General features: G+C 43.6%; 1 protein-coding gene across 1 annotated transcript in view; it reads left to right on the top strand.

Annotated features, from left to right (window-relative positions):
* Positions 1-10,920, top strand: part of ttc29 (tetratricopeptide repeat domain 29) — a 570,038-nt gene extending 559,118 nt beyond the window's left edge. Inside the window, exon 14 of the mRNA XM_080193148.1 lies at positions 10,148-10,920. Within this exon, the coding sequence (XP_080049274.1) occupies positions 10,148-10,224 (77 nt within the window). The 3' untranslated portion in view covers positions 10,225-10,920. The remainder of the gene's footprint in view (positions 1-10,147) is intronic.
* The last annotated feature ends 1,700 nt before the right edge of the window (positions 10,921-12,620 follow it).

The following is a 12,620-nucleotide window of genomic DNA, read 5'->3' on the forward strand; positions in this document are numbered from 1 at the left end:
GGACCAGAAAATCTCAAATTTGATCTCAGAATTTTGCTAAGTTATTCAAGGCTGAGTTAGAGATGTTTGATTTACAAGGGAATCAGGGCCTTGATGTTCGCGAGGAATTTAGATGTGGTGGCAGTGACAGAGATGTGGTTAAAGGAGCAGGACTGGCAGCTAAATATTCCAGGGTATAAGTGTTTTAGGCGTGATAGGGGAGGGTTGAAAAGAGTGGCGCTCTTAGTTAGGGAGCAGATCACAGCGGTGCAGAGGGAGGATAACATGGGGGGGTTGGGAATTGAGTCTCTGTGGGTGGAGTTGAGGAATAGGAAGGGGGCCATTACTATGCTAGGAGTGTACTATAGGCCGCCCAACAGCCCGCAGGCAGTGTAAGAGGGTGTATGTAGGGACATTTTGGATAAGTGTAGGAAGAACAGGGTTGTTGTAGTGGGAGATTTTAATCTCCCTGGGGTGGATTGGAAGGTGCCTAGAGCTGGGGGGTCGGACGGGGAGGAATTCGTAAAATGTGTATTGGAAGGATCCTTGCAACAGTATGTAGATAGCCTGACTAGAGAGGGAGCTATACTGGATTTAGTTCTGGGCAATGAGCCGGGTCAGATGGTTGAGGTTGCGGTAGGCGAACATGTGGCTAATAGTGACCACAACTCCGTCTACTTTAGGATACGAATGGAAAAAGATGAAAGCTGTCCTAAGGGGAGGGTGCTAAATTGGGGGAAGGCTAGATACAGCCGGATTAGGCAGGAGCTTAGGGATACAGGCTGGGATAGGCTGTTGGAAGGCAAGACCACGTCAGGCATGTGGGAGTCTTTCAAGGGAAAACTGCAATGGGTGCAGAAAAGGCATGTGCCGGTTAGGAGAAAGGATGGAAGGTAGGATTAGAGAGCCGTGGATTACTAGAGATATAGAAGACTTGGTTAGGAAGAAACGAGAGGCGTATGTCAGGTCTAAGCAGCTGGGAATGGAGAGAGCGTTGGAGGAATACAGACAGAGTAGGAGGGATCTCAAATGGGGAGTTAGGAGAGCAAAGAGGGGACATGACTTGGCTTTGGCAGGTAGGGTTAAGGAGAATCCAAAGGTGTTTTACTCCTATCTTAAGAACAAAAGGGTGGCTAGGGGTAAAATCGGTCCTCTCAGGGACAGACGTGGGGAATTGTGCTTAGAGGCAGAGGGAATGGGGGAGATCCTGAATGAATACTTTGCGTTGGTATTCATGAAGGAGAGGGGCTTGATGTCTGGTACAGTCATCGAGGGAGCGATAGACCAATTGAAAGATCTATCGATTACGAGGGAAGAAGTGTTAGGGCTTTTAGCTGGCATTAAAACTGATAAATCTCCGGGGCCCGATTGCATTTATCCTAGGCTGCTTAAGGAGGCGAGGGATGAGATTGCTGGGCCTCTGATGCAAATCTTTGTCTCTTCTTTGAACACAGGTGAGGTCCCAGAGGACTGGAGGATAGCGAACGTGGTACCGTTGTTTAAAAAGGGTAGGAGGGATAGCCCGGGTAACTATGGGCCGGTGAGTTTAACGTCAGTGGTAGGCAAGTTGATGGAGAGGATTCTTAGGGATAGGATGTATGCGCACTTAGAGCGTTGCGATCTGATTAAGGATACGCAGCATGGCTTTGTAAAGGGGAAGTCTTGCCTTACAAATCTGGTAGAATTCTTTGAGGAGGTGACAAAAATGGTCGATGAAGGACGAGCCGTTGATGTCTATATGGATTTCAGTAAGGCGTTTGACAAAGTCCCTCATGGTAGGTTGGTACAGAAGATTAAAGCTCATGGGATATGTGGTCAGGTATCTAGATAGGTAGCGAACTGGCTTGCAAAGAGGAGTCAGAGAGTAGTAGTGGAGGGGTCCTTTTCTAGCTGGAGGTCTGTCACGAGTGGTGTGCCGCAGGGCTCGGGACTGGGACCTCTTCTCTTTGTAGTGTATATAAATGATTTGGAAGAGGGAGTAAGTGGTGTGATCAGCAAATTTGCTGATGACACCAAGATGGCTGGATTGGCGGGCAGTGAGGAGCAGTGTCTGGCAATACAACGGGATATTGATAGGCTGGTTGATTGGGCAGATACATGGCAAATGGAGTTTAATCCGGATAAATGTGAGGTGATGCATTTTGGCCGGAATAATGTAGGGGGAAGTTATATGATAAAGGGTAAGCCCGTAAGGAGTATAGAATCACAGCGAGACCTGGGGGTGCAAGTGCACAAGTCTTTGAAGGTGGCAGTGCAAGTGGAGAGTGTGGTGAAGAAAGCCTATGGTATGTTAGCCTTTATAGGAAGGGGTATAGAATATAAGAGCTGGAGTCTAATGTTGCAGTTGTACAGAACGTTGGTTAGGCCGCATTTAGAGTACTGCGTCCAATTCTGGTCACCTTACTACCGGAAGGACGTGGAGACTCTGAAGAGAGCGCAGAGGAGGTTTACCAGGATGTTGTCTGGTATGGAAGGACTAGGGTATGAGGAAAAATTGAAGAAATTGGGGCTGTTTTCCCTTGAAAGACGGCGACTGAGGGGGGACCTAATAGAGGTATATAAGATTATGAAGGGTATAGATAGAGTAAATAGAGGTAAGCTATTTCCTTTGATAGAGACACATAGGACAAGGAGCTATGGACTTAAGGTGAGGGGGGAGAGGTACAACATAGATATTAGAGGGAGGTTTTTCACACAGAGGGTAGTGGGGGTATGGAATGCTGTGCCAAGTAAGGTGGTGGAGGCAAACACGCTAGAGTCATTTAAGAGTAACTTAGACAGGGACATGAGTGGGTTGGAGATGGGTGGATATAGGAGATTGTTTTAAATAAGGGTCATTAGCATTGGGGCGTCCCTGGTAAGGTAAATGAATATGGTACAATAATAATGTCTTTTTTTCCTTTTCATTCACAGGTTTTAAGTCGGTCCGCCTTGTGTCCAACAAGGGGCATACACGCGATGGGTCGTACTTGGGCTGTTCTTGGTTGTTCGAGATTGGCCTAGTGCTTCATGTCGTTAGTGTGTGCCTAAACTGGACCAGATACTGGGCAAGACGACAGCTCAGTGACTATCACTGATTGCTGTGCAGACACATGGATTTGGGCCGGTGTCTGTGGGAGTTTGCGCATTCTCCCCGTGCTTGCGTGGGTTTTCTCCGGGTGCTCCGGTTTCCTCCCACACCCCAAAGATGTGCTGTTAGGCTGATTGGAAGTAATAAATTGTCCCTAAATCAGTTTCCCTCAATCTGGATGGCCATAAAACATTAGACAAGGGTCGTGGGTGGAGAGGGGGACTGGTGGTGTTGAGATGGCGGTGAGGGCTCGTTGGGCCGAAGGGCCTGTTTCCCGGGCTGTTTTTGTTCTTTGTTCTTTTTGTTCTTTGAGTCAAGGGTTACAAGGGACAGGCAGGAAAATCGAATTAGGACCACACTAGGTCTGTCATGATCTTATTGAATAGTAGAGCTGGTTCAGGAGGCCAAATGGTCTATTTCAGCTCATATTCCTTACATTCTAGACAAAGACAACAACGGGATCATTAAAAGTTCTTCAGCACTGCTGGGCAAAGGAGGAAAATAGTGGCAGTCATTGCACTAAGCTAGGAAGGTCATCAACTGAAATATATCTGGTCATCAAGTTAAGATAGGGTTGTGCTCTGCATTGAATACTTTCATTGTCAGATAGCCCACCATCACTCACTGCTTAGGTTTACACTTGAAGAATAAACACTTGAAGCCATGCCAATGTATTTTAGCCATTGTTGGTGAAACTGTACCAACAATGAAGAAGAATTTTCAACTTTGTTATCTGTTGATAACCTGGTGGAGTAGATAATCTGCCCTTCATAGGACATATCCAGTTTTCAAACTATTGATTTCAGCGACATGAAAATCGGGCAGACTTTACAATGTGTGGGCATTCTGCTGCACTAGATTACCACACAGACAGCAAAGTTGAAGATTGCTGCCATGACTCGGAGAAAAGACAAGAATAATTGGAGAAATTGTGATTTCATAAAATATATTAAAACTTTCAAATGGATCGTAAAAGATTTTCCGGGTTATTGGGCTGATTTGAAGAGGATTTCCCTAAGAAAAGTATTAATTCCAAATGATGATTTTAAATTCCTTGAGGATTTTTTTAATAGCCTGAGGTTTTTATAACATCTCAGTTGTGGTTGTGTATAAAAAGAATCAGTGATCTTGATTTTACAGCCAGGGACTGGAAGGATGCATGATAGTGGTTGACAAACCTGGCAATACCAGGGATGTAGATACTCTGCCAATTTTTAAAAAATGGCATGATGTAAATTAGTCTATTCAGCATCTAGCTGAAGTTTAATAACCTGAAGTGTTTTGTATATTGCACTGCTAATTATATTTGATGTATGTTGCTGGTCAAGCACTTGTAGACAATAGCTGTATGACAACTCCTCACATCTTTTAAGACCAAATGGCCATCAATTCTGAATGATGGATTCATTGATGTTATCAATTATCAAACTGAAAATTATACTGAGAAACTTCATGCAATATGTCTGTCCTCAAAAAGTATTTGGAAGACTTGATTTCAGGAGCACTATGGACTTTTAGTCCACATAAAATAGTGTAATATTGAGGCTGTATAGGATATTTAACTTAACACAGCACCCTGGAATTTTTCCAGTCTGATTTAGAAAACTGGGTTAACATTGCTTCCAAAAGTGACTGTGGGACCTTTAAACTCTACTTAGCAAAATAAGGCGAGAGGAAGAGGATATGGCTTAGCTATCCCTGGTAATCCTGCAATAAGAAGGAAGGGCTCCAAGATTTCTGAAAAGACCCGGTTTGGAAGTTTAGGGAAGAAATATGGAGCTCAGTGCAAGATAAGAGAATGGGAGTGGAGTCGCAATCTGATGATAATTATCACTTTTTGGACAATTCAGCCCCATATTTGTGACAGCATCTTTAAAGAAAACTTTCTCATTTAACATTTTTGTATTAATATTCAGTGTACTGCTGTGACATTAAGAATAATTTGCATACAGTTCTTTAAAAAATGGATAAGCGTGTTAATGTGTTCTGTCTTATTTTCGGTTTTTTCAGCACTAGAAGTTTCTGCAGGTCCTAAGTACATTGATGAATGAGGGTATTGCTTATCTCACTTATTAGCCATTTTCTCCCAGGGGGAAATGTGAGATTGGATTTCTCAATGCAGTGCCTCAGGCAGGGTATCGTAGAAACCAAATAAATACAGCCTTAGGCCCTAAAGGGAGAAGTTGAATAAATGTGGAATTTTTTTTCTTTATGTATCTAATTTGTTATATTTAACTCTAATGTTTTAGACAAAATATTATTTGCATATATGTGTGTATAGATAATATTGACATTTCTCAATCACTAATAGACAAATTGTTTAACACATTCCTTTCAATGCATTGCTTTTTTGTCCTTGTGCCTCTCCCCAAAAGACATTTTTTATAATATCTCAGTTGTGTTTGTGTACAAAAAGAATCAGTAATCTTGATTTTACAGCTAGGAGCTGGAAGAATGCACGGTAGCGGGCGACAAACCTGGCAATACCAGGGATGTAGATACTCTGCCAATCTTTAAAAAATGGTATATTGTAAATTAGTCCACACAGAGTCTACCTAATAATGAATCCAACTGACTGCCTGGACAGTGGGTGAGTGTGAGCATCGGACAGCAGAAGATGCTCGAGCATCTGTATGAACATTCCTAGAAAGTCAGTGAAGGATGGATGATACTGGCAAGGATTGGTAATGGGATGGAAGAGGGATTCTGCAGCTAGCCACCAGCAGGAGGGATTATGGTGGGGATTTATCCAAGATTGGCAGGTTCAGGTAGCCTGCTGCAAGGGAGGATATGTCATCTTTGTGAGGGCCACATACGTTCTCTTATAGAATCATGATATGTCCGCAGCACAGAAGGAGACCATTCGATGTGTTGAGCAGAACTTTGCACACAGAGTGCTGGCTGAGGCAAGGAAACTGGCATGCAGCTCTCCAGGTGCACAGCTGAGTTTTCTCTTCAGATATTCTGGCACTCTGTGCACAGAAAATCTGTGACATGGTTTTTGTCATAATGCGGGCTGGGCAGAGCCTGATAGAGTCTGAAAAAAAATTCCCCTATCCCTCCCCCCAGATTGGCACTACCCATTTGACACTAGATGTCAGGACACTGACCAGGCAGACTCTTCTTCCCCCAAGGGCTTTATTTACCTTTGTACCCCTTGATGCTCCACATTTTGCAAATGTTGGCAGAACATCCTGGCCGTTTGCCCTCCTAGAGGATCAATTCATCTGGTACCACATCTCCGCCTTTTCTCTGTAGCCCTGTGATTTTCTACCTTCTGAAAGCCTCAATTTGCCCTGCCCCAGCATATTCTCAAGCAATGCAATACAGATTTCAATACTCTCTGCATAAAATACATTTTCCCCTTGTCACCATTGTTCCTTTTGCAAATTACCTTAAAACTGTGCCTCCGGTGCTTTCCACCAAAGGCTACTGTGTTTTCCTTGCTCAGAAGGGAAAAAAACAGAGAAATAAGAAAACTGATCTGAACTGGTTGTGTATACCTTCAAATGGAACACCAGTAAAAACTGAGAAATATGATTTTTTTTCCCTATGGGTATCTATTCTGTCCAGACTCCTCATGATTTTGAATATTTCTTGTAAATCCCCTCTTAACCTTGTCCAAGAAATGCAGTCTCAAATTCTCCAAACTTTCTACATAACTAATTTTCCTAATCAATGGAACCATTCTCGTGATTTTTTTTTGCAGTCTTCTAATGCCTTCATATCCTTCCTAAAGTGTGGTGTACTGAACTGGATGCAATGCTTCAGTTGAGGCCAAACAAGTATTTTGTACACGCTTAATATAACTTCCTTGCATTCATTCTCCATGGCAGGGATTCTCCCTGCCTGCTGAAATGCTTAAGTAGCGCAATGGGTCAAGAGACATCAGCCTTTAGCGAGACTTGCAACCACACCCAGGCAATCGTGAATCTCCCAGGCCCTTTTTTTCCCATGTAATCAGCCCCATGCCAGAAATTAGCATGAGGCTGATTACCATATGGAATTTGCTATTTCCATATGGTTAGCAGACCCGGGATGGTTGTTCCCACCAGAAGGGTTTACAACTGCTCCCCACCAATAGGGTACAAGCATGCTCACCTTGCTGTTGGGGACAGAAGCCATTGAGGCCCCCCCGGGAGGTCGGGGCAGGGAGTTGCTCCTTGGACAGTGTTAGGCTGACAAGTGCCATTCTGACACTCCAACGCTGCCCACTGGGCACTCTGGCACTGCCCACTAGCAGAGGGCAGTGCAAAGGGGGTGGAAGTAGAGAGGGCAGAGCCTAGTGCGGGGCTGATCGGTGGTTGTGTACGGGAGGAGGGGCACCTGCTGTCACTCTGCAATGGCTTCGATGGGGAGGGAGTGATCCTGGCTGGCCATGGGGTGCGGTGAGATTGTAGTGCCATGGGGCTCTGGGGGGGCCCAGAGCTGGCCTTGGAGGGTTGGGAGGACTGGTCTGGCCATGGAAGGGCTGGCGATTGAGGCTGACTGGTGGAGGGTTGGTGGGTGATTGGATAGGCTGGCGATTGGGGTGGAGGGCGTTCGGGTAACATTGGGGAAGTTGGCAATGGGTCGGGGGCCAGTGCATATGCACTGATCTCCCCACGGACAGATCGGTGCATGCACAGTAGCCCGCTCAGCACTATGCTGCTGGCCTGTCCAGTTGGATAAGGCCCCGTCCCCCAGTTACTAGCATGAATCTCTCTGAGGCACTCCGTGGGATTCATGAAACTAAGTATGCCCACAAAACAGGTGGGAAATTCTCCTGTTTTTCCACCTGTTGGGCACTTGGTTTTTTTTGGAAGAATGCCAGCCTTGGCCTCTATTGATTCCGCCCAGGAAACTGCAAGCATTTTTAGCCCTTGGTGACAGAAAATAAAACTTTAAGGCTTACTTTCAGAACCTTTCCTGCCACTTCTCCCTCGCTCAGGCTTCAGAATGAAATTGCATATCAGTCCTGATGAAATCATTTGACTCATCTGCATATCTAAAATAGGATCCCATTTCTTTCCTCCAACCGTCCTGCTCACTTGTTCAAAAGAGCATGTTAACATCAGGACACAATGGTAAGACAGCAGGATTAGAAGAGGTAAGTGGCTCATTTCACATTAAGTACATTCCCCTCACCGCCACTTGGTTTCTGTGAGATGACTGCAAATAAAATTATACCAGTGTTTTAAGCAACCAAAAATATTAAATAAAACATTACTAAAATGCCCCAAGATCCATTCAAATTTGTATAGCAGTGTGTTTCTACCAATCATAAATTTGAGGTCATCCAAAACTCTGTTAACCATGTCTTAACTCACTTAAGTCCCATTCTCCTATTGCCCCTGTGCTCGCTGATCTACACTGACTCCTTGTCAAGCAAAATATTAATTTTAAAATTCTCATCCTTGTTTTCAAATCACTCCATGGCTGTGCCCTCCCTATCTCTGAAATCTCCTGTGTCCCCAGATTATCTGCAATCCTCTAATTCTGGTCTTTTGTGCCTTCCCAATCATAATTGCATAATCACTGTTAGCCATGCCTTTAGTTGCCTAACTCCCAAACTCTGAAATACCCTTCCTATGCCTCTCTGCCTTACTTTCATCTTTTGAAACATTCCTTAAAACCTATTTCTTTGACCAAGCTTTTAATCATCTGATCTATCTCCTCATGTAGCTCTGTGCCATACTTTGTTTCATCATGCTCCTGTGAAACACCTTGAGACACTTCATTATATACAATATAATATCTATATATATATATTTATATGTATATAAATGTAAGTTGTTGATAAGTTAACATACAACACTACATGCTAAAGACTTTGATTCTGTTGTTATTATTGCTCTTTACACAAAAATCAAATTGCTTGTGAGCCATATAAAGACTATGTTGGTTGGATTGGAACTGATAATCTAATGTATTCAATGATGTATTTGAACCACATTTATACCTATCTGCAGAGCATGATTTCAATTCCTCAAGTGGATCCATAAAATAACAGTAATAGTTATGAACAAAGTAGTAGTAGCCACAGAAATACCCACTGAAGTTTCCACTGAAACACAAACTGCCACTGTGTGTACAAGCAAATGCATAGTGATGCTTCAACACTAGAGGAAGCCAAAGTTCCCAGTTATGTGAGACAGTAATATCTAGTTGGCATGGCTAACATTACACAATTCAACGGAATTCACTTTTACTGATTAAACTAAATAGCTGAAACACAGTTTTTTTCACTGCTGAATGACTGGAATTTTACACTTCATCAAGAGGTAGGTTGGCAGGTAATGGTGTAAAATTGGGCACAATGCCAGCAGTATTGTACATGTCACCTACATGTCCCCACATTTATACACAGCAGGGAAGATGTGCAGCAATCAGCTTGCCAATTATTGGCCATGCAAAGGCCTTCTCCTTCCACCACTGAGAGAAGATCAAGGATCCTTGAGTGAGATCATGGATAATCCAGGAGGGGGAGCAGGCCAGTGATCCTAGAATGAGGAAATTGGTGATCCAAAATCAAGGAGATTGGTGACCCTGGAATGTGAACAGGCCAGTGATCCTTGAGTGGGGATATTGGTGATCCTGAAGGGGGAGGATCCTGGAGGAGTGGTACATCAGTGAATCTCAGGGGTGAGAAAGACAATCTGGATGAGGGGAAGTAGGTTAGCTTTGTGAAGTTGGGGACCATAAGGAAGTATTCTTACTTTCCCTGGTCTTCATTAGCAGTGCTAAAAAAGCACTTATCTCTTCCATGAGGTATTCCTCGCTTTTCTTTAGGTGCAAGATTTCCTGAGGCCTGGGAACCCCAGCTACCCAGGATTATGCCTTGAAGACATCTGAACCATGAAACTTCATCATTATATTTAAATCACTCCTTGCCTCCTGAATATCATTGACTGCCCACACTCTGTTCAAATTGGAAGTGGACAGCATTGAGTCCGGTTGTGATTTGCTTTCAGATGTTTTTACTATTCTTGCATTCCCCAACCCAAGCCAATCTGCTTTTGAGGGTTGAAGTACCCCCCTCCCTTTTGTGTATAATGTAAGAATATTTGTATTAAAGTGCTGTGAAGCTCTTCTAAACTCTATTGATTTTCTCAACAGATGTTGCAACAGTAAAGCAAGTTTCTACTGAATCATTTGTGGAAGAGAAGTTAAGTAATGATGAAGATCAGCCCTAAATAAAGGAAAAGCTGAAAAAACTACAAAACAGATGCATATTCTTCTCAGTACCAAAATTTTTTTTAGATGGAATTCATATGGTATCAGTTAAAATACCAGTAGGAAAACAAAACAATATTAAGGACTCTTTAATTGTACTAACCCTGTATTCATAATAGTGCAAGTGGCCAAATTTTACCTTATATTCTAAAGCTTTACCAAATGATATAATGATGGATAGATCCAAAGGTTTCTGTTTTAATCTTGTTTATGTACATGTTTTCAATTAATGTCTTAAAAATGTTCTAACTTACACAGATTATTGTTGAAAATATTCTTTCATCGAAACAGCAGTCATAAAAGTTTTCCATGAATGAATCATGAATGAAACATCATGCATCATTGTTAACAAATTACTCTAGAATTACTTTGAGATCTGTTATACAGGCGTAGCCTTCTAATTTGCTTTAATAGATAATATTCTTGATTATACAACCAAAATAATGAGTTGCACTAACCAGTTTTTGGAACCTATACTTCCTTAGCTATTGTTCAACCAAATTTGTATGTATTTCTAATCATTTGCATATTTGTTGCATGTGGCTTTCTCTCTCTGTATTTGATGATCCATATGCGCTGTTAAAATATCTATTTTCAATCAGTTTAGAATTTGAAATACTGGTGTGCTATTAGTGAAAATAATGTCTTGTTAATCAGCTGATGCCTCAATCAATAAATGTAAATCTGAAAAAGAGTTTTGATGCTTGTGATAAAAAGAAATTCAGAACTTCATGAAAACAACTACGCTTTGAAGTGGGTGCTGTAGAGTTTGCATGTTCTTGGATGCAATCTTATCAAAAAAATTCTAAGGCATGATCTTATGACCTCATCCCGCCCTTTGATCGGTGCGGTGAGGTGGTAAGATTGCATGTGAAGTGAAAAATCAGAAACATCATTGTTTGCTGGAGCAGGCGGAGTGAAGGAGCAGTGAGTCAAGTAAGAAATTACCTGTTTAAAAACTGTTTAAATCATTGAATAGCATTTTCGTGGACTTTTTAGTGTTTAGTAAGAACTTACCTTGTAGAACTGTTAGATTCATTTAAAAGCATTTTCACGGGCTTTTTGTGTTTACCGCTTTAAGAATTCAAAGGGAGTGGATAGCAGGGATTTGTGGGTAAGCAGGCTTTTAAACAGCGCCAGGTTTAAAAGGAGGCCTGGTGTAGACAGCGGGCAGCATCGGAGCGGGCAGCGGAGTGAGAGGGAAGCTGAGTGAGCTACTAGGGCTTAGGAACAAAGGGCTGGGGAGAAAAGGGCCAGGTAAGTTTGCGTTGAAATCGTGGCTCAATATTACTGCAGGGAATAATGGAGGGGCATGTGATGTGCTGTTTCTGTATGATGTGGGAGCTGGTGGACCCCAGGGTCCTTCCCAGTGACCATGTCTGCAGTAAGTGCAGGTTGCTGGAGGAGCTCCAGCTCAAAGTAGATGAGCTGGCCTCTGAGCTACAGACTCTGAGGCTCATCAGGGGGAGGGAGGGTGCCATTGATAATGGGGTGCAAGAGACATCCACCCCCCCTAGACTGGCTAACACTAAGGGTCAGGAACAGGAGGGGGCTGCTGAGAGGAGGAAGGAGGGTGGGGACCGGAGGAAGGAGGGTGGGGACCGGAGGAAGGAGGGTGGGGACCAAATGCCTCAGCCTCTCAATCTGCATAACAGGTTTGAGGTTCTTGCTTCCAGTGTGGACAAGAACGAGGGCTGTGAGGTTGGTGAGCAAACTGCACACGGTACAGTGATGCAGACACAGGACATAGGCAAAGAGAAGGTGAAAAGGAACGTAGTCGTAATTGGGGATAGTGTGGTTAAGGGTATTGACACTGTCCTTTGTCACAATGACAAAGTGCACAGAAGGGTGTGTTGTCTGCCTGGTGCTTGGGTCCAGGATGTCACATCTAGGCTGCAGAGGAACCTGGAGTGGGAGGGTGAGAATCCGGTCGTTGTGGTACATGTGGGTGCCAACGACGTAGGCAAAATGCGAACTGAGGATCTGGGGAGGGAGTATGAAAAGCTGGGATTGGAATTAAAAAGTAGAACCGACAAGGTGGTTATCTCCGGGCGTAGGGTTGATAAGATTAAGGAAGTGAATGGGTGGCTCAGGGATTGGTGTGGGAGGAATGGGTTTGAATTTATGGGGCATTGGCACCAGTATTGGGGTAGGTGGGACCTGTCCAGGTGGGATGGGGTTGGTCTGAACCGTGCTGGGACCAGAGTCCTGGCGAATCGTGTAGATAGGACTGTAGATAGGGCTTTAAACTAATTAGGGAGGAGGGGGGAGGCTGTGAGGGTAGGTGAAATTACGGGGTCTAAAGGAAAGGAGAGGGTACGGTAAGGGAAGAGGCCAAGGATGTCCCAATAATAAA

Source organism: Carcharhinus amblyrhynchos, chromosome 1 (genome assembly GCF_965287045.1).
Source record: "Carcharhinus amblyrhynchos chromosome 1, sCarAmb.v2.hapA, whole genome shotgun sequence".
In the NCBI taxonomy this organism is placed as follows: domain Eukaryota; kingdom Metazoa; phylum Chordata; class Chondrichthyes; order Carcharhiniformes; family Carcharhinidae; genus Carcharhinus; species Carcharhinus amblyrhynchos.